Source organism: Manihot esculenta, chromosome 9 (assembly GCF_001659605.2).
Source record: "Manihot esculenta cultivar AM560-2 chromosome 9, M.esculenta_v8, whole genome shotgun sequence".
NCBI classification, from domain to species: Eukaryota; Viridiplantae; Streptophyta; class Magnoliopsida; order Malpighiales; family Euphorbiaceae; genus Manihot; species Manihot esculenta.
In genome coordinates, this window is record NC_035169.2 from 10,800,852 (window position 1) to 10,823,352 (window position 22,501).

At 29.5% G+C, this 22,501-nt stretch overlaps 3 protein-coding genes across 3 annotated transcripts; 2 read left to right on the forward strand and 1 right to left on the reverse strand.

Annotated features, from left to right (window-relative positions):
• Positions 1-275: 275 nt before the first annotated feature.
• Positions 276-3,274, reverse strand: LOC110622335. The gene is made up of 6 exons (XM_021766818.2): positions 2,769-3,274; positions 1,617-1,714; positions 1,445-1,516; positions 1,222-1,346; positions 617-689; positions 276-468 (listed from the first exon to the last, which is right to left on the reverse strand). Exons 1-6 carry the CDS (start codon positions 3,082-3,084, stop codon positions 364-366), a joined length of 789 nt encoding a protein of 262 aa, XP_021622510.1. The 5' UTR covers positions 3,085-3,274; the 3' UTR covers positions 276-363.
• Positions 3,275-8,443: 5,169 nt separating this feature from the next.
• LOC110622356 (transcription factor RAX2) lies at positions 8,444-10,081 on the forward strand. The gene is made up of 3 exons (XM_021766842.2): positions 8,444-8,731; positions 8,875-9,004; positions 9,237-10,081. The coding sequence occupies exons 1-3, from the start codon at positions 8,596-8,598 to the stop codon at positions 9,928-9,930; spliced, it is 960 nt and encodes a 319-aa protein (XP_021622534.1). The 5' UTR covers positions 8,444-8,595; the 3' UTR covers positions 9,931-10,081.
• A 5,855-nt stretch (positions 10,082-15,936) lies between these two features.
• On the forward strand, positions 15,937-21,257 carry LOC110622967 (probable CoA ligase CCL10). Its single transcript, XM_043960220.1, has 6 exons — positions 15,937-17,187; positions 17,817-18,006; positions 18,761-18,906; positions 19,606-19,673; positions 19,777-19,879; positions 20,927-21,257. The coding sequence occupies exons 1-6, from the start codon at positions 16,180-16,182 to the stop codon at positions 21,038-21,040; spliced, it is 1,629 nt and encodes a 542-aa protein (XP_043816155.1). The 5' UTR covers positions 15,937-16,179; the 3' UTR covers positions 21,041-21,257.
• The last annotated feature ends 1,244 nt before the right edge of the window (positions 21,258-22,501 follow it).

The window sequence follows — 22,501 nt, forward strand, 5'->3', positions numbered from 1 at the left end:
ATCAGAATTCCAGCTTTGTCCATGATGTATAAAATAAAATATATTTTTACATCTCTAAATTTTATTTTTTTGTATTAAATTTTCAAAACATTTCACATCTCAATTAGGGGTAACATGAATTTTCTTAAAAATTTGTTAACTAATATTAAATCAAGATTGAAATTTTTTGAAATTTAAAATATGAAGTGATTTTTTATTGTACAATGTGCAACATCATTATTATTGTTAGGTTATTAGTTGCTTTCACATTCCATAAAGTTTTTACAGTGTAGAAATATCAAAGAAGAACAACTATTAATCATATTATTAAAGCAAAAATGAAAATAAAAATCCAATGGTCAATATATGTATGAAGTTACATGACTAGTAACTGAGACCAAGTTGGAGCCCAAAGGCAGCATGAACAAGAAAGAGTGTCATAATCCCACTGCCCAAGATCCCATGAACATTTCTCAATCCAGGATTTCCCTGTGAATGATTAAAGAGAGAGACTGGAAAGTTAGAAATTCAATAAATAGCAGGAACAAATGGAAAGAAACAAGAGAGATAAGATCATGATTGTTACTATAGCTACTGTTCTTGTTAATGTTTTTGGAGCAAATACTGTAATTCTTACCTCAAATAGAGCTGGTAAAAGGGTCTGTATGGACAACAGAGCAAGGCCAATAAAACCAGTCACAGCATGAGGACTGCATGCATACATATAATCAATATTCAGCTTGTTGAAACATACTCTCAATCGCAATATTGGATAAAAGTAAATATAAAAAACACAATAAATTTAACAAAGTAAGATCATAAGCCTACATCCACGGCCAAAACGTAGATAAAGTTCCACTACCATGAAAAAAATAATGATACAATCTGTCAAAACTTTCAAAATTCTCAATCCTCGAATTCCCAGTGTATTTTTCAGAATCTCACATAATATAAAGTTGGAAAAAGAATACAATTTATCCAACAAGAAAATATACCCAAAATTCAAGCCACATAATAAGGTAAATACTGGATGGTATCTATTATGTTAAATGGGGGCTTGCTTGGGTTGTTTCATCGGATGATTCCAGGAGAAGATAATGGATTTATTGTATATTACATTATTGCTTGCAATCAAGGACTTGATTGTTCACGATCAAGAATGAAATTGTACTTGCCCTGAAATCATCTCTACTTATTGATTGGGACTTGGTAGGAAGCCTAGCATGCATAAGTTCCAAGTACCTTTCAAAGATTGGCTTATCTGAAGTGAGTAAAGAGGTTATTCCACCAGTTGCTCCAAGAGCAAAGAAGAAAAACATTCCACCTAGAAGTTTTGGGTGCAAGTCTTTAGCATTGGCCTTCTCCTCCTGAATCATAGTATAACAAGGCATTAAACATTTGATGATAGTAGAAATGAACTTTTTCCTTCATCACATAAGAAATATTTTTGAATCTTATATCTTACCACATCATCTGAAAAACGGATTCGAAATCCGAGGTATGTTCCATAGCCACCCATTGCAAAGAGGACAACAGCCTAACAAGTATTATGGACATAAATACTTGAGAAGCTTGATGGTTATGAATATGGCAGCTAAACAGTTATTGAGAAGTAAAATCAAAAGAATATATCATACCATGTTCCCAGGATGACCCCAATGCACAAGCCAGTCAGGAAGATTCCATGATTTCACAAGCTCAACAAAAGGGCCAAAGAGAGAGCTCACTGTACCAGCTGATATTTAGATATGCAAATTTGTTAAATACTAAGAGAAAGAAAGGAACACATAAAGAAATCAGCTTGTTGTGGAGCAGAATAACCAAGTACAAGTCCGGGAATGCAGGAATAAGCAAGTGTTAACATTAGATGGTGCAATCAACAAGAGATGGCTCATATCAAACACCAAAGACCGGAAGAAACTCTCAAGTTACTGGATGACATTCATATGAAAACACATCAAACGCCAGTTAAGGAAGCCAATGTTTCATAAATAAAAATTGCCAATGAAATGGAAGAACTATTGGGCCATTGGCCAACTAATTTCTTTTTTCCTTTTTTTTTTTTTTTTTTTTTTTGGTTGAACTACAAATATCTGTTCATACTGAATCTGCTAATAAGGATAAAGCCAATAAATATTTGCTCTGAGGAACGAACTCTCGACTTCTCACTTAAAGAGTCATCCCAACACTCGTTGGTATTGACAAACTAATTTCAGAGCATACCCAAAGGCTGAACTATGCCCCTCACTATAAACACTAACTGATCTTCCTTTAGAATAATTCATTTTGCAAGAAAAATGATTAAAATAAATTCAATTCCTTTTAAAATATTTTTTTAAAGTCCATTTCAACTAAGAGAATTGATAAAAAAATATCTATTGAATTGAAATGATAAAATAATCTTACTATGTGATTTTACTCCTGCTAAATTTTGCCACTTTTGTGTTAACAAGCTCTTAAGCAACTCTTCTCTCTCCCCAAACAGAAACTAACCCATGCTTATGCGAGATATTTCTGTGCATTCTCCAAGAAACCAATATTTTCTAGCATTTCAACAAACACCCTCTTTCAATCTAAATCCGAGCATTGAAATGCTCAAAGAAAAGTCTTCAATTCTGGTGAACCAGCCCTCGGAAGGCCATAATCTTTAAAATGCTCTATAAAACCAGGCTTTACAGTTCTCCATCATTCAAATATAAACAATAATGGACAGATAGAAATAAAGAAAACTCCAATCCAATTTAACAAAAAATGGATCTTTTACCTAGCATGTATATGTATAATTTTACCTCCAGGAAGAGCAGCCACAAGTAGCAAAGGCAAAGGGGAGAAAGAGTAAAGCAGTGTCTCTCCGACCTCCTCCACATGTTCAACTGCTTGGTCTTCTCCATACCCATCAGCAGCTTCTTCAATAACCTCATTCTTGATTGCAAGAGATGGAAAGAGGCATCTTCTCCTACTAGTAGCAGACAATGCACAAGGGAAAGACTTAGCTAGTGGGATTTTAAAAAAAGGCGTAGAGGTGCTTGGAAATGAAGAGGAAGGCACAAGAAGAGGAGAAGAGTTATTTAGAAATGTAGCCAATGAAGCGTTAACGATTGCCATTTATTGTCTAGCAGAAACCAGCAGCTAGGTAGCGAGTCACTGTGCTGCTAGCTTCGAGAAGGAGAGAGAGAAGCACAGAGATAAAGAGAAGAAGAGAAGAGGTAGCTAGAGGCAATGGGCAACGAAAGGTCAGTCCTTGGACACGCCTGCGAATTAATTTGAACCTTTCCCCGTGCTCTCAACACGCTCTCCTTCATAACAGGAGCTCTCCTTCATAACAAGAACCATTTTAATTATCTCAAGTTTTTTTTTTTTCCGATAGAAAATAAATGAATAAAGAATTATTGATAATAGCGTAATTAGAAATAAAATTTAATTAAACTAAATTTAAATTATTTTATTATAATTTAATTGATTTATTTTTTTAATTATCATTTAAAAATATTAAATAACAGATAAAAAAAATATATGAAAAGAGTAATTAGTGAATCGTATATAATAAAATGTGCATTATCAAATTTTATAATTTAATTCAATTTTCTCTCATCGTATAAAAGATATTGTATTAAAAAATTTAATACTTTAAAATAATATAATTTAAAAAGAGAATACAAATAGTTCACGGTCTATAATGAAAAAAGTTAAATAAATCAATATCGAGCACTAAAAAAACATTTCTCTCTTTCAATACCGACAATATGAACACATTAATATTCAAAGCAAAACGCAGCAGAACCTTATAATAGCTAAAAAGCAAGCAAGATGAAGTCCGCGATGCACTATCAAACCCACAAGGGCAATTGACAAGAAAAACAAATCACCAAGGCTAGTGCTGCTTTTTGATGGACTATAATTTAATATACCACAAACTAAAAAGCTATTCCACTGCTCACCAAACTAGAATCTAGAATTGGTCCACGACATTTTCATTTTCATATAATCATAAAAATTTATTAAATTTTAGATCAAATAGATCATCAGTTTCGTCTTCAAAATTAAGAATCATTATCACATCAAACTCTCAAATCAAAATAGAAATAAACTATCAAACAATCTAAAAAAAATAAAATAACAAAAACAAAAAAATCAAATAAAATCAGATCCATTGAACTCATTTTCTCAAAAGGAGAGCAGTTCAATAATTGGATTAACACTAGAGATGTAAACGGATAGTGTACCCGGAAAAATTAAACTATCCGAATCCAAACCCAATTTATATTAGTAATATTTGAATCCGTTCTGAACCCAATTAAAAATTAATTTAAACTATTCGAATCCGTTCCAAATTCGATTATTATTATCCGAATAAAATCCGAACCCATTTAATCTTATATATTTTAATTAATAATTTATATAAAAAATATTTTTCATTAATAATTTTCATTTAAAAAATCTAATATTTCTAAAAAATATTTAAATTTAAAATTTTAAATAAAAATATATAAAAAAAATTTATAAATATTATTATAAAATATATTTTTTATATTAAATTAATTATTTATATAAACGAATTCGGATAGTAGGTACCCTGTACATAAAATCCGAATCTGATCCGAACCCGCAACGGGTATTATTTTTAAAACCCGAACCCATTCCAAACCCAATTATAACTATCCAAATCCGTTCTATTAGGATTCTGTCGAATCGGGTACTCGAAAATACCCGATCCGTTGCTATCCCTAATTAACACCGATCATTTTTTTCAGTTTCTCGCACTTTCTTTCTCTTCTTTTTCTCTTCCGACAATGTAATTATGTTAAAAATCATAATTTAGTAGAATTTTCAATTTTTAATTTATGAAATAAAGGTTTTCATTCTCGATTTATTAATTATACTCTTATATTTACTTTATTAAAATCTTTTTCCTTTTTATGGCATATTTATGAGTTCAAAAAATCTTTAAGTTTTCGGTTTTTTTTTTTAAATAATTCTATTATCTAACTGATTTTTAAACGAGAAACATTTATATTTCTATAATAAAAATTATATTATAACTCCATTAGATAATTATTAATTTAAAAAATATTTACATAATAAAAATTTATATTACTATAAATAAATAACGCATAATAAAAAAATCTTAAAACTAAACTAAGTTTCTAAATATAATTATAATGATTTTTTTTAATTAAAAATTGTTTTACTATGTTTAAATTGAAATCTATAAGAAACCAGGATTTTTGCCATGGAAAATTGAGACTTAGCTCTATAATATTATTAGTCCAATAACACAATTGAGAATTAGGTTTATTTGAAGATAGGGAGAGGTGAGAAAGGGATAAATTTTAGAATTATGTGGTTGTTATTGCAATGAGGAAAATGGATGCCCTAATTTTCTATGAAAGGGAGTGCATATATAATTCACCCTTGAAATTAGTATAAAATAAGTAGGAAGGAGGCTGGAAATTTTGTGATATAGCAAAGCATGGACCAACTGATTTTTCAATAACGTGTTAATTAAGATAGTTGAAAAACAAAACAAAACAAAGATTAGATGGTTACCTAAGTTTTCATTTTTGCTTGAAAAAAATGGACATAATTATAGGTTTTATTAAAATCATGATTAAATCTCTACTAATTTTTGAAGTAATACAATTAAAATATACATTTTGATAAAAGACTAATTAGACTCCATCAGAATATTAATCAATATCGTTTGGTTAAAGACGATATAAAAGAAAATATAGACTTAAAAATAAACAGTGTTATTAAAATTTCAAATATTAAAAATGAGTTTTTAATAATTAAGAGAGATTATTTATAATAAAAATAAAATCTTAATATGTAAAATTATGAAAATATCTAAAATATTTAAAAAAAATAATTAAAATATAAAATTGACTCTTAAATGTTGTGACGAGACTCGCGGCTTGCGAAATTCATCACGTCTCGAAATTCTCTTTCCCAAAAGATATTGTAAGTCTCCATAAGACGTTAACAGTAAAAATTAGACTCAATTCAAATTTACTGTAAAATACAAAGACTAATTGTTATATGTCATATTTTCTTTCAAATTAAGAATTTTATTCATTCAATAAAATTTATTTTTATTTTATATAAAAATAAAATAAAGAGAAATGAAATAATAAAATTTAATAGAAATATAAGTGTATTTTATACATAAGAAAGTTGGATCTCATTAATTAATGTTGGTCAAATTATCATACTTTTCAATGTGTGAATTGAATTCTTATAAATAAAATAATTGTAAGAAAAAAAAACAGTTAAATTAATTTTTTTACAAATTATTATTATTATTATTATTATGGTTTTACTAGTCAATATAAAAAAAAAAAAAACAATTGATATTTAATGCTGTTTGAAATGTGAAATTTTGGTGTAGGATTTGAAAAATATTAGCCACGATAACAACATTTCCTTTTTCTTACTGCTTTATCAATTTGCATCCCACGAGCCTTGACTTTTTCATGATTAAATATTGGGTGTTTAATTAAAAGCATTCTTTTTAAAATTCGAGCTTAAAAATTTTCAATTTTAAAAATAATTTCAAGTTAAATTCTAGTAATAATTAAAGTTTTTTTTTTAATTTAGTATATTTCGCTCTAATTAAAGTTCAGATTAAGACTTCACAAATTATGAAAAATAATTCAATACTATTAAATTAAAATTTCTTGATTTAATAAAAAAATTATTTATTTAGAAAACACTAAGTTTGTCTGTTTAATTAGAGAAGTAATATGAAATGTTGCATGATAATAATTTTTAATTGCTTTGTTTGATAATTATTATATATATTTTTAGATTATAATAATATATAAAATGACTATTATAATTTTATTTTATTTTTAATTTTTTTAATATTTAATAAAACTTAATATATTTAAAAAAATATAATTAAAAAGTTAATAAAAGAAATTTTATGTATATAAAATTAAAATAGATAAAAATTATAAAATGCATCATTTCACACGAACTTTTTTTATTCAAATCATAATTATGTTTTGACCTTAAAGTACAATTCTAATCCTTATAAACGAAAAAAAGGGCAAAAATCCACTTCACTAATAATTTCTGGATTATAATGATAACTTTTTTAATTAATTGATAAGATAATGGAATTCAATTGCGAAATATATTATTGTAGATAATTTATGTAGCTGTATACACTCGATTAATTTATAAACAGATGATCGCTGGATTTTTTTCTTTACGAAAAAGGTCAGTTTTAAAAGAAAAAATAAAATTCAAAGCCTATCTTTTCATTCTCGAACAGATTAGTCCAATATTTCAAGTTTTAGTTCGGATACTCGAAATAGATCAGATTTAAATCTCACAGAAAGTAATTCAGTTCGGTAATGAACGTGAGAAAAAACTGCTGACCCAATTACTTTGCAGTTTTATCAGCATGTGCGTCGGATAAATTAAATGGCTGCCTGATATGAAATGGTGTTCTGACACGTCCGTTTGTACGAATCTGAACAATAAAAATAAATGATACTATAATAGAGAGGTAATTAGACATCACTAGTAAATAAAAGAAATATAAATAAAAGAAATAAAAAGAAATAAATGTGATAAGAGAAAAAAAACGTAATTTTCTCCGATCAAATTTACATCCACACAGATTTTATTTTATAAATCTCATTGATACATTATTTAAAATATAATAAATTCTATATAAAATTTATTTTATTATTTATTTAATAACTTGAGAAGGAAAATGTAATTGGATTAAGAAAAAATTAAATAAGATTATGAAAAAAATTTCGCCCATTCTATAAGATTAATCTCCTTTCAATTCCAATAAAAGAATTTATTCATAGTTTACATGCATTATTTTAATTGACGTGTAAGTGAAGACGAGAATACTCATAATTTACATGTGTCAACATATGGACACATACAAAATATTATTTAATTGATTCTTACCCTATGACTTGGCCAATGTACAGTTTGGACAAGAAAGCAAATAGGCTATCATTTTCGCTTGCTTACACGTTGTTATATTATTGTTATTATTACTATTATTATTATTATTATTTAAATTTCTTTATTAGTATAAGAATTAAATAGTATAAATAATTTAAAATTATTAATATTTTTTAATAGAATGATTAAAAAATTGTATTTATAAAATATAAAAACATTGTAATTTAATAATTTTAAAATAAAAATGAATTAGTTAATTTTCTAAAGATCATGGATTTAATAGTAATTTTAAAAAATAACTGAAGACTGAAGTAATTGGAGAGAGAGATGAGAGTGTGTGTGTGAAGCGTAGCCATGGAATGACCCCATTGCTGATTATTTTATGATGAAAAATTTCTATTGGCCAATCAAATATTCAATAGTGAGAAAGTTTAGAAGCTGATGATTGAAATTAGAGAAGGCTGTTCCTTGACTTGTGCATGTTTTATCTTCTCCCCTTTATAATAAATAAATATAATCTCTAGTGTACTAATCCAAGTCTCCTTACTCCTCTCCAAAAAAAAAAAAAAAGAAAAAACAACACCTTTTCTTCCTCACATCTCTTCAAGCAGCCTGCTTATTTTGAAACAACTTCCTGAGTTCCACAGAGGAAGAAGAAGCTCTCAAAGAGACAACAGAGAGATGGGAAGGGCTCCTTGCTGTGATAAAGCTAATGTGAAGAAAGGCCCATGGTCACCAGAAGAAGATGCAAAGCTTAAAGACTATATAGAGAAACAAGGGACTGTAGGAAATTGGATTGCTCTCCCTCAAAAGGCTGGTAAATAATTAATTAATTAAGCATTTTTCCTCTTGGTGGGTTTTTAATTAACTTTCATGGAAATTATATATCTTAATTAATCAAATTTGCAGGTTTCTTCTATTCTTGTTATTGTTTGTAATTTCCTGAATTTTGATTTTTAGGTCTCAAAAGATGTGGGAAAAGCTGCAGATTAAGATGGCTAAATTATCTGAGACCCAACATCAAGCATGGAGATTTTTCTGATGATGAAGATAAAATAATCTGTAAACTCTATTCCAACATTGGGAGCAGGTACAAATTTTTATACTTAAATAAGCTTTTCTTGTTCTTTTTTTCCTTTACAGAAACATCTCGTCATCTTTGGCCATCTGCTTAATGGAGTTGATAGCCATTTTTAGTCCTTTTTCCCTTTAATTTACATCTTTATTGGAGATATAAATACATAAATTTTCCTTCTTTTTCTAATCTTAAAGGAGAAAAGACTTTTGGGTCTTTATATGTATTTCTTCTCATGGAAATGCAGGTGGTCAATAATAGCAGCTCAGTTGCCAGGCAGGACTGATAATGATATCAAAAACTATTGGAACACAAAACTCAAGAAGAAGCTTATGGGGATGATGATGATTCATCCTTCTCAAACAAAATTACCCCACCAATTAACTACAAAGTTTGCTTCTCTTCTTTGTCAGGCTTCATCATCATCATCATCAATACCATCATCACCATCTACTGCAATATCTTCACCATCATCTTCATATGCCCTAGCTAGGTCTTTCACTGAACCTATTCCATTTTCAAGTAACAATTCCTTCACTGCTGCTAATAAATCCATCCTCCCATCCCAAGAAAGCTCCTTTGTGGCTGCTCTGGAAAATTATCAAATGAAAGATAGCAGTGCCCTTTTAATGTGTGGAGGTGAAACTAGCTGCAGCTCTTCTGATGGGAGTTGCAACAACCAGATCACCCACGAATATGGTGGTGGTGCAAGTTCAGCCGAACAAATGGGTTTACAAAGTTATTTCTACAATGGGGTTGAAGAGAGCCAGAAATTAGTTGGTGATGGTGGGTGGAGTGAGAAGCAAAATGGATTGTGGGGAGAAAATCCAATAATAGATTATGGTCTAGAGGAGATTAAGCTGCTTATTAGCACTAGCAGTTGTAATAACTTTCTGTTTGAAGAAAACAAGACAGCAGAAGAAAGTGTTATGTACTATTGAACGCTGACTGTGAGGAAAATATCAAAGATTTGAAAGGGTAAAAAAAGGAGGAGATGGGTTTTGAAATTAAAATCTTGAAAGATTTCAGATTTGTTTGGATATTTGATTTAGGTGTTCTTCCAATGGATAACACTTTTTTGTTTTCTTTGTATATGGTAAAAACCTTCCTTTCAGCATTTCTTTTTGAGAAATGACTTGTTGCATGCTATTACTTAGTATATTTCTTTTCTAAAAAGAGATTACATAATATCTAAACTTTAATAACTCAATTAATTCATATTCGCATAGAAAGTATTATCATAAAATAATTTATATGCATATTTTATAGGTAAAAATTGAACTCAAAATCACTAATTAATAAAAAAAAATTATGACTTTTCATTTTTATCTCTCAAGATAATATTTAATTACAACTATATTCATAAATAAATTAAGTGTTGTCCAAAGAAGACTAGTTAGCCACCTGGATCCAGTTGGCTATCGTAGGTTTAAGAGATTTTAAGTTATACTTTTCTGTTCACAAAGAAGATGCGATATGAGGCGAGAATTATTATAAGGATTGCGTTGATAATAATGTATAATTACTATTTTATTTTTAAAATAAAATAAATAGATTGTTCATAAATTATCATGTTCAGTTTTTATTTTTTGTGCCTATTATAAGGCTTTTAATAGAATACTGCCGTTACCTTTGTGATTTGCTTATATAATCTTAACTAATCGGGGTATTTTTACTCACCGGATATCAAATGATTCTTAAGATCAAGAAGTTTATCATCTTGTTCAAAAATAAAAGCATAAAAATCTAAGCATATGCATTTTTTTAACAGTTTTTCTTGAAAAAATTTCTTGTTTGTCTTTAATGATTAATTAAATATGCAATCAAATGTTTTGGGATTTTTTTTTTTATAAAATTCATAAAATTTGAAAATATTCAAGCACAAGAAAGATCCTTGGATATTGGTGGATACTATCACGAAAGGTTTAAAAATGACTTGATGTTAATCCTAATCTCAGTCTTGTTAAACAAGTATTTGTTAATTAATTACTTTTTTTTTTTTAATAAACCCAAGAGGCCAACATGGTGAGCTCTATAAACAAGTGATATGATCAATGTAAAAATTAAAGAGATTTATTTATTTATATTTTGGGTTTATGATAGTGGAATTTAGATAAGGATTATCCAAAATAAATAAGAATTGGGAGTGACAAATTATTGTTAAAATCTGAATTATAATGCTTAATGATCAATAAGTTGACCCATGGAAACCATGTCTGAATTATTGATAGCCTTTTGATTAGGACACGTGAAGTATGGACCGGGGTAAAATAAATAAATAAATAAATAAATTATGGTTGATTATCAAAATGAATTTGGGAGGAAACAAGTAGGGGTTTCAAAATTTACTGAATTGAATAAATTAGAAATTAAAATTTTGATATTTATGAAAATTGAATTGAATTGATTTTGATCAAAAATTGAATCGAATTAAATGGGTCTGATTCGATTCGGTTTAATCGATTTAAATTTTTAATAAATTTTTTATTTTTTATACTTTATTTTTAATATTTTAAAATTTAATTGAAATATTTTAATTTTAATATGATTTAATATTTTTATATTATTAAAAATAATATACTATTATCATTAATCGGTTCGATTTAATTTTTTTTATCAAAATTAAATCAAATCGAAATAACTGAAATTTTTAAAATTAAAAATTAAATCAAACTGAAATTAATAAAAATTTAAATTGAATTTTTAAATTAATTCAATTCGATTAATTTTTTCAATTTAAATTGAATACTACATACTTTTAAATATAAAAAGTTATAAAGAAAAAAAAATATGGTGTTAGCATAGAAAATAATTTGTATGTGAAAAATATATTTTATAGAAAATATTTTTTAAAAAATATTTTATTTTTAATGTTTGGTTATAACGTTTAAAATAATTAAAGAATATTAATTAATTTATAAATAAAAGTGTTAATAAAATTTTTAAAGTTTAAAAATTGACTTGCTCTTTAAAAAATAACCAGAGGGAGTATTTTTTTAAAAAGACTAAAATAATTTTTGTAGACCAATTCTTTTGAGTTGTAAAATAATGAAAAATATTTTTAATACTTGAAGTTGTTCATGGGAATTAATTAATTTAATTATATATAATTAAACTCATTTGGATTAATTAAATCCTAAAAAAATAATGATGTCCTTTTTTATGTATAATTGATAGGTTTTGGTGTTTTGATTAGACAATTAAAACTTATTGTTTTTTCCAAGAAAAGGCAGAAAACCAATGTTGAAAGATGAACACTTTGCATTGTCCTCTTCACCATTTTGTTTGATTCTCATGTTAAAAAATATTAGATTAGTGGGGTTTGCCAGCTATTGGCATTATGTGAGATTCAAACATCATATTGTCTTCAATCTATTGGAAAGTGGATTTTTTCTTTTTTTTGGAAAGAGGCTAAAATGCGGATGGGTTGGGTTGATTTCTGGGTTTTGGGTTGGCTGTTTGGGCATGGATTGTGCTTGGCTTAACGTGGGTTGCTTCTTGAAATGCTATGTGGCTAAAGCCCTCTTTGTATTTTGTTTGCCCATGGCTTTTTTAAATGCACTACAATTGCATTGTTCCTTTTGTCTGTTTAACCCTACCAATTGCATTGTTACAAAAAAAAGAAAAAAATAAAAATTTGCTCTGAGCCAACTACTTGTTAGTATTTCAAAGTACAAGTTATACTTAAATCTAAGAGATATTTAATTTAATATTTGAATGCAGCAATTGGCCGATAGATATTGAAACAGTTAAATCAAATGTGTGGTAAACTTTTAAAAAGTTAAAAGAATAGCTAATGGTATGAAACTTAGGAGCCTTTTTAATTAATTTTAGAGTATGCTTGATTTAATTGTAGGATATAATTAATAGTCGTAACCTATAGTTATTCTAACTAATATATTTTAAATATTTGATAAATTATACCTATTTATTTAATATTAGAATGTAAAATGGCTAATAAGAAAATATATCAATATATTATTTTATTATATAATATATATAACAATTAAAATTTTAAATATAAATTCTTTTCATACTCATACATAATTTTTATAATATCATAATAAATATTATAAATTTAAAAAATACTACAACTATTTTAATTATTATTTATAATAAATTTAATTTATTTATTTTATCTTGTAATTTTTAAAGAATTTATTGATAAAAATTTTAATTTATAAAATTATAATTAATAAATTTTTGAAGGGTAATATAGTCAAAATAAATTTAAAAGTCAAACAAATTATAGAGTTGATTCGAAATGTAGCCGATAAGCTTTAAAAAAAAAAAGCTTCATATCAGCTATTAAATAAGTTTAAAAAAGTTTACTAAATACATTGATTTAGCTATTTGAATATATTTGTATTCTTATTTTACCATATGGAAACAAATATGAAATTTAGACAGTTTATTTTGATTTTTCAATTAAAAGACTTTATTATATGATAACCGCCTGATTTTCCTAGTCCCGGAATAAGAACGGATCCAAAAGAAGCTCACAAGTCTAAAGTCCGTCAGACCATACGCTCGAAAGACGGCCCGATTTCACAAGTCCGGAACCAGCAACTCAGGGCTATTCGGATCAGACACGAGCACAAGCCCAATAGGGAAGCATGCCCAATCACTCACCAATCATATTCGTACGCATGACAGAGAGAATTAAATGGCCGCCTGGCGTGGAGAAGGAATCTGATTCGTTCGTACGTACGGGTCTGAGTGACATGGACAGATAGCACTATAGACTGGGGGGTTTCTCTCTTCTTAAATCTCTCTTCTGAAGGCAAAAGGGGACTTCTTCTTCATTCTCCTTCCTGAATTCTATTTTTATTTTCTCTCTGTAACTCTTGTCTAAATATATTATTTCAATTCATAAAATTTAACTTGAACATCGGAGGGTCTCCACCGGGGCATCCTCGGTAGACTCCTGACCGTTTTTCCTTATTTTGCAGGTCTTTTCATCAAATAGAACATTGAGAGACCCATGTAATGGACCCATATGATAGACCAAGAAGAAAGCCAGATTTTTCATGAAGCATGTTCATAGAGTAGGAGGAGAAAAAGATTTATCATTAAATGTAACAAAATTATGTAACTTCAATATAAAATCATTTTTAAAATGATTTCTGTAACTAAAGTGATTAAATTTTAAAAATTGGTTTTTAATTATCTATAAAAATTTATCAAATAAAATTCATCATTTGAAATGAAATTTCTTTTATTTTTAAACTTTTCAAATATAATTAAATAAGTCAAGCAAACTTTACTGTCCATCTTGATTTCACAATTCCATGCTAATGTCATTGTTTATGTAATTTTTCCTTTTATCCTAAGAAAAAAATTTAAATAAATTATTTTAAAATCACATAATAATTTTAATTTTTTTAAAATGAAAATTTTTAATTTAAAAAAAATAAATTTTTCATATTAAATAATAAAATTGTTAAAAAAAGTGAATAATTTATTACTTAAAATTATAATTAGATAGTTAAAAGTGAAAAAATTTTAACAGTTAATTTTTAATATTTCAACTATAAATATTAATTTTTTATTTAAATAAAAAATACCTCTCATGAAATTAATTATTGTTAGGCCACTGTCCTCATTAAAAACCAATATTTTTCCAGTAAAGGTTGCATTAAAGAGCCGCCACTTATTAAACTTCTTTTTTCTTGTCTTGACAATAATTAAAAGGGTAGAGATAACTCGGCAGAACTCTTGTGAGAAAAAGACAACAAGATATAGATTGAATTTGGAAGTGGAAGAATACAAAAAAATAACTAACGTGTTAATTTTTTTTAAAATTATATAATATAAATTAAAAAATTAAATTTTGTATTTTAATTTAAATTTATCTTTAAATTATTATTAAAAAATTAAATAAAATCTTATTTGATTTACACAAAAAAATAAATTTGATCATAATCAACAAAATTGACTGCCGTGTTTTTTGAATATAGAGTTGAGAAAGAATTAAAAATTTAGAATGCAATACTATAATAATTTATTATAATAAATTTATCATAATCAACAATTAAAGTGTATATTCTACGTATAATAGTTGAAGTTGGTCGAAAATATTTTGGTCCAAGGAGAGAAGTAACTTCTCGTTGAACAATGTTCTCCTTATATGACAAACTTAAATTGAGGATTGCACCCTAATATCATATATATATATTTTGCGTCCTACATCTTTAGTATATAAAATTATAAAAGGTTTATTAAAAAATTTAGATTAATCATTTTTTATTTGATAAAAAATAAATTTATAAATTATTTAAATAATTTTTAATTGGACTTTTATAAAATTTGACAATCTTATATTTATTTCCTATTTTAAATCCCACACATTCACCATTAAAGAAATTTCAATAATTCAAACATTTCGGTTGATTTTCAAAATAAGACTGGGAGTTTGTTTTATTTTACCGGAGAGTTTGAGATTAAAATAAAAATAATGTATTATGATATAGGAAACTAAAAGATTAAGAAGGAAAGAAAAAAGATAATATAAAAATAAAATAAAATATTTCTCAATAAATAAACAATACTTATATGTTTAGAACCATGGTAACTACATTAAAGGTAAATTCAGAGATATACTTCAACTCCTTTGATTTCCTGCTTCAATAGAGTTAGAATAAAAACTCAGTTTGTTGAAAATAACTTAATATTTTTTATAAAAAAATATTTTTTAACAAAATAATTTATTTAATTTTAATTAAAAAATAAACTATATTAATAATTTATACATAAATATTTAATGAGATTTTTAAAATTTAAAAAATGATTTTTTTTTATAAAAAATATTTCCGTAAACTATTTCTCAACGTTTCAAATGTGTGAAAATAAAAAACTCAATATTTAATAAGATTTTAAATATAATTATCAAATACGTGGACAAATGAATAGGGACCAACTCTTTGTTGCCTAGTTTTTTTCTTTTGTCCAACTTGTTGCGTAGTTAATTCACCCCAATAATGTTCATTCACGAACCCGACAGTTGGAAGAGACGGCGAATGGGCGATTACTGGTGTCACCTGTAAACCAACTACTTGTAGTTCTCGGCGGGAAAGTCGACGAATTTCCTTTCCTACTTCCTCGCCCTTATCTGCCTCAGTATTTATCGCCAAATTGAACCCTGAAAAAATAAACAGAAAAAAATAAACGAGTTTTTCATTTTTCTCATCATGGCAAAATCTTACAATCCCCAGACCCAAACCTACTCATCTCCAAGACCGCCGGTTCATCTCCCTACAAACCCCGATCTTTCCCTCACCTCGTTCCTCTTCCACTCCACTCTTTCTTCCTCTAGCTCCGCCGCTCTTATCGACGCTGACTCCGGCGAAACTCTAACCTTCCGGCAGCTCAGGATCCGGGTGTCCAAGCTAGCTCACGCCTTGCTCAAGCTTAACATTGTTAAAAGCGATGTTGTTCTCATTTTGGCCCCGAATTCGATCCATATCCCCATTTGCTTCCTCGCAATAGTCTCCACCGGCGCTATCGCTTCCACTTGTAATCCGGCGTATACTGCTGCTGAAATCTCTAAGCAAGTTAAGGACTGTAATCCTAAACTCATAATTACCGTACCTCAGCTTCTCCACAAAGTAAAACAGTTCAATTTGCCGTTAATTCTTTTGAATTCTACAAATTCCGATGATTTAGCTTCAAACTCTAAGGTTTGGAATTATTCAGACTTGGTTCAATTATCCGGAGAAGTTTCCGATTTACCGGTAAACGATGTCAAACAAAACAACGTCGCTGCTCTCTTCTACTCGTCCGGCACCACAGGTACAAGCAAGGGTGTGATATTGACTCATAGGAACTTTATTGCCACATCGCTTATGGTGACGGCTGATCAAGATAGATACAAGGAACCGCAAAACGTTTTCTTGTGTTTCCTACCTATGTTTCACATATTTGGATTTTCAGTAGTTACTTACTCGCAGCTTAGGAGAGGGAATACTGTAGTTTCGATGGAGAAGTTCGAGCTGGAGAAGATGTTGAGGAGTATCGAGAAGTATAGAGTTACGCATATGTTTGTTGTGCCGCCGGTAATGATTGCCCTTGCGAAGCAGAACGCTGTGAAGCAATTTGATTTATCGTCATTGAAGGTGATTGGATCAGGGGCAGCCCCGTTGGGAAAAGATGTGATGGAGGAGTGTGCAAAGAATCTGCCTCGCGTCGACTTTATCCAGGTTCTTGAGTTATATAAGTTTTCAATTCTGTTACTTTTTGTTTTCATTTTGCTTTATTTGGTCAATAAGAAAGGGTAAGGAAACGGAATGGAAGTGTCACATAATCGAATTCGGCTTATTATTCTCGTACTGTACGTGATTATAAGGATTTCATTTGACGTTTGTGTTGAGTTCTATTTTTATTAGGCGAATGCATTTGTAACGGAAATTGTTCTTTGCCATCTGCATGGTGTGGATAAATATTGATGGCACATGACCCGAGAATCTATTTTGATTCTTCATTCTAATCTAATTGTTTTGTTGAGACAATTGATTGGAAATTTTTTTTTCACTATTTGTGGTCATTACATATGAATAGAATGAAGGAATCCCCTTCATTATCTAAAAAAAAGATTTATCATATTCATTATTCATCTGTATCAAATTTATGGTTTCATTGGTGCAACGATTAGTATTAATGCACCTCTGCATTGAAAGTTTATGGTGGACGTGGATTATGAACAAATAGGAGTATGTCTTATGTTTAATTAAGGCATTGAAAGAAGGCTTTACAAGCAATATTTTCCTTAACAAATGTAGTTGCTATGAGGAACTGCGATCATGATTTGTATATACAATTAACATGGCAGGGATATGGCATGACAGAAACTTGTGGAATTATTTCAGTAGAGAATCCAAAGGAAGGAACTCGACTCTCTGGTTCAACTGGGGTACTTGTTCCTGGTGTTGAATCCCAAATAGTTAGTGTAGACACATCAAAGCCTCTTCCACCTTATGAGATAGGAGAAATATGTCTTCGCGGAGCAAATATGATGCAAGGTAGAACTTTGTTTGGATATTCCATGTTCATTTTCTATTACTTATAACATTATTTAATTATTATTTTGCATACTGTTTACGCATCATGTAAATGTTGACACCATTTCCATGCCTCCCCATTCATGTAGAAAATTCTAGTAGTCATGGTGTTCTTTACATTGATTTAGGAAATAAATATTTCTGTTTTGGGAAATGGAGTACATTCAGGAATGAGATTTCTGTTGAAGATATCAGCATTGATGTAGTTTTATTTTGGGTTTTATACAACTGATGAAACACTTTGTCTAAAGTTCACCTGCATCAATATTGTTCTTTGGAACTTTTTAATTGATTTTTAGACCTTAGAAATCTGGCCAACCAGTTTAACCATTCATAGTTGAAACTTAATTCTCATCTAATATCTTGGAGAATTATGTTGAATGTAATTGCGATACAATTCATGATTGCCTGGGAGACAATTTTATATCACTTTATGAGGTACCATAACAAAGTTCTACATTTGATACTCAATTTTCAGCGAAAATTATATTGGTTCTAGTGCCATGATCAAATGGAAGCTGTACAACAGACTTAGGTTCAAGCCTATTCTACTACACCTCAGCGTTATGTTCAACTGCTAAACTGCTTTGCAAGCACCCGGCCTAGCCAAAATAAGAGGCAGAAAAGATCAAAAGAAAAGGCAGATATTTCTTTCAGATTGATTGTATTAATAAATCATTGAATTTGTTTTGTTTCTTGGGGATATACTTAACAGGTTATTTTAACAATCCACAAGCTACAAAGCTGACAATAGATGGGCAAGGTTGGTTACACACTGGAGATCTTGGATATTTTAATGAAGGAGGAGAATTATTTGTTGTGGACCGAATTAAAGAGCTCATTAAGTGTAATGGCTTTCAGGTAAACTTAATTTTGTGTGATGGTCAAAGCGTACTGCTTCTGAAGCTAGACTTTTTCCTGGGTTGGGGATCTGAAATTGATATCTTAATGTCACAGATCACTAACACCTTTCAATTTGTTCAGCATTGCCTATTTTTTTATGGATGCATTAGAGGGTTAATCTGAACTTCTCCTCTTTCATGGAAATAAATTCCAGCTTTCCTCTGCTTTATTTAATAATGGTGCTGTGATGCTCAGTTTTAAACATGAAAATACTTCTCTATGCACTTTTATCACCTTCTCAATGGTCTGGTTTAATTTTCTAGCTAATGGTTTAGATTTCTAATTGAAACATAACTTTGGTCCTACTTGCCGTGTAAAATACTAAAAATTTCAGTTTAAGTTAATGAACGTTTCCCATTCTTTTAGTTGTCACCCTTATCTACATTAAAGTGCTCAATAAATTTAACCTTCAGAATTTATGTGAGTAACAGTTTTTTTTAGAAGACTACATATGCCCAGCTGTCAAAAGCCCTGTGATGCAAGGGGGGGGGGGGGGGGGGTGCTCAGAGGTTGGAGTACTCACTAGCATTACAGCAAATTTTTGGACATTCAAACTCACTTTCAAATTTACACAATTCTAAGTGCACTCTTTGATAATCTATTTAATTAATTGGTCAATGAATCAAGTTTTTTATGCCTCTGAGTTGTTATTGATAGGTTGCACCAGCAGAACTCGAGGGTTTACTGCTTTCTCATCCTGAAATATTAGATGCTGTTGTCATCCCGTAAGCTGGAAACGATATAACTTCTTTCTCATATCTAGGATTAGATGTCTGTTACATTTTTTGACATACTGCATGATAACTGAGAATGGGTGTCCCTTTTTAGGTTCCCTGATTCTAAAGCTGGGGAGGTCCCGATTGCATATGTTGTTCGCGCCCCTAACAGCTCCCTTACTGAAGAAGATATTCAGAAGTTTATAGCAGATCAGGTAATAGACTTACCTACATTAATGCTCCAAGTAAAACTAAATTACAATAATTTGACTTTTAACTTGATTTTCATTGATCCAATAGAACTCCATGAAGTAACGATTCTATTAATTGTTATATTTATTTATTTATACAATTAGCTCATTCGAACTCTAGATCTCATTTCAATATTGTGCTAGGCAATAATGCTTCTTATAGCTAATATGGAAATTTTTATAATGCACCACGACATAGATTATCTCATTAATGGATCACAAACACAGAGTTGGATATATGTTGGTAAAGTCAAACCAACCGGTGGGTTGTCAAGTCCTTCGAATGTAGTGATATACGCTCATTCAAACTTGGCGCTTTCCTATTGGTTTAATATAATGATCTTAGTGCAGGCAAAAATTTCACTTCAGTGTACCTCATTCTTATCTGCTATTTAAAATAAAAAGAAAAATAGTATTTGACCCAGTTAAAAAAAATGGAAAAAGAGAGAGATGGACGTAGACCAATCATTGTTTACTGGTCCAGGCTCAACCTAATGTCAAGGTAAAAGCAAGATGGGTTGACTATAGGCCCAAATAAATATAATAAGACTAATTCATCTCAAGCCAAGCCCAAGAGTCGGTTAGCTCTCTATTGCGTTGCGACTGAAATCAAGTGAGAATAAGCTAAAGCTGCGTGTATCTAAGTTTGACCTTTATTTGGACCAGTCAAATTTGATTAGGCCTAGCTTTGAGAATGCAAGAGATAAATCTACGTCGAACTATTATGCAACTGAAAATTTGGTGGCTAAATCGTGAATTTCTTCCTTTTCTTCTTGGGATAAAAGGTTTTTTTTTGTTTGTTTTTCTTTGTCAAAAAGAAATTTGATAAATTGTTGTTTTTTAAGCTAAAAGACAGTTTCCTTCTCCAATAAATGAGAGCTCTTGCATAGTTGTAAATATCATGCTTGCTGAAAGATTACCCTGAATGATGTCCTTGTACAGTCTACATGATTGATGAATAGGCTGAGCCCTCTATTTTTTCGCAATTTGATTAGAGTCTACCTGCTGCAGGTTGCACCATTCAAACGATTACGCAGAGTGACATTTATAAACAGTGTCCCCAAGTCAGCTTCAGGAAAAATATTGAGAAGAGAAATGATTGACAAAGTCCGATCCAAGATCTAAAAATACCAAAGTTATATTGTTATAACATAAAACAAGAAGGGTATCTTTGGAAACAAAAAATTAAGAAGGGTATATATCTCCTACCCTTTCTATACCTCTTGTTGTTATAATTGGCCCAAATAACTTGGCCCTTCTTTACGCTGGTCAACTATTTTATGCACACAATCTTCACTTGAACAAATAACTCAAAGTTAATATGGAAATTTGTTTTAATTAATCCTCAGGTTAATAGTCGTAGGGCTGTTCACTAAAGCTATAAATCTTCACAAAGAATGAAAGTGAGCATATAATAAGGAATATAATCTCCGGAAAGATAGAGCAATTGAATGTGGGAGGACCAAACAGGGCACCAGCACTGATGTCTTAAGTGTCTTCTGAGCATGGGTTTATGATTGTGAATGCCTCTGCTTTTGCCAGCACGCACATTATGCTCTGACATTTTGCATAAAACCTTTGCTGTTCTCTCACCTATCAACATTCTAGCAGTAGCATTAGTATCAGAAGGTGAAGAAGCAGAAATATACTTTTTTGACATTCCTAAGGTCCCATCAGAATCTAACCCCTAGTGCTACTTCTTTCAGACTTTGTTCCTTTGATGTCTTTTTTTAACGCTTTACAGTTTGGGTTATCTTCTTGAAATGCTGCTTGCCGCTTTTCTTCTTGTTTTACTTTTTCCTGCTGGCTTTCTTTCTTCCTTCCTTCCTTTCTTTCTTTTTTGTTGGAACTGCAAAAGAAATGCATTTTGAAGCCCAGTGAGCATTAGAGTGCAAAATGTTCCACAATTCTTGAGGAATAATTCTCATCCAATTCCTATTTATCCTAACAACTAGAAGGGATTCTATGCTCGCTTCATTTTCCACATTTCTGTAGATCTTTATTTTCAAATTTCTTCTCTGATGACTTTGATAATGCATGGCCAATTTTGGATCAAAACAGGTGGTTCCTTGCCTTTGGAATGACAGGAACCAGCTTGAGTGCAGCTGGTTCATACCAGCTTTCAATCGAATTCTGGTTCTAGTTTCGAGATTTCCTGTCTGATTCAAAGACAGTTCTGAGTCGGACTTAAAACGATTATAGTTCTGGTTGAACCCTAGGTCGGTTTGGTTTGGTACAATTCTAGATTCTAAAGAATGAAACTTTAACATACATTATTGAAAAATATAATTTAAATACTGACTTAGAACTAAAGATTTTTTTTTTTCTTTAAAAACAACTTTGTACTTTTATTGCTGTATAAATTTTGATACACCAAAAAGTAAAAATAAAACTCGATTCAATATAGAACCACCATAATTCACTTCTTTTGCAACGTTTGTTAAAAGTGGAAATTGTAAAAGTAAGTTTTGTGTAATTGAAAAGAAATTAGGGAAATATTTTGGAAATTAGCAAATGATATTACAGAATAGAGTAATAGAGAATTGAGGATATTGATTAGAATTAGAATAATTTGGAAATTGAGAG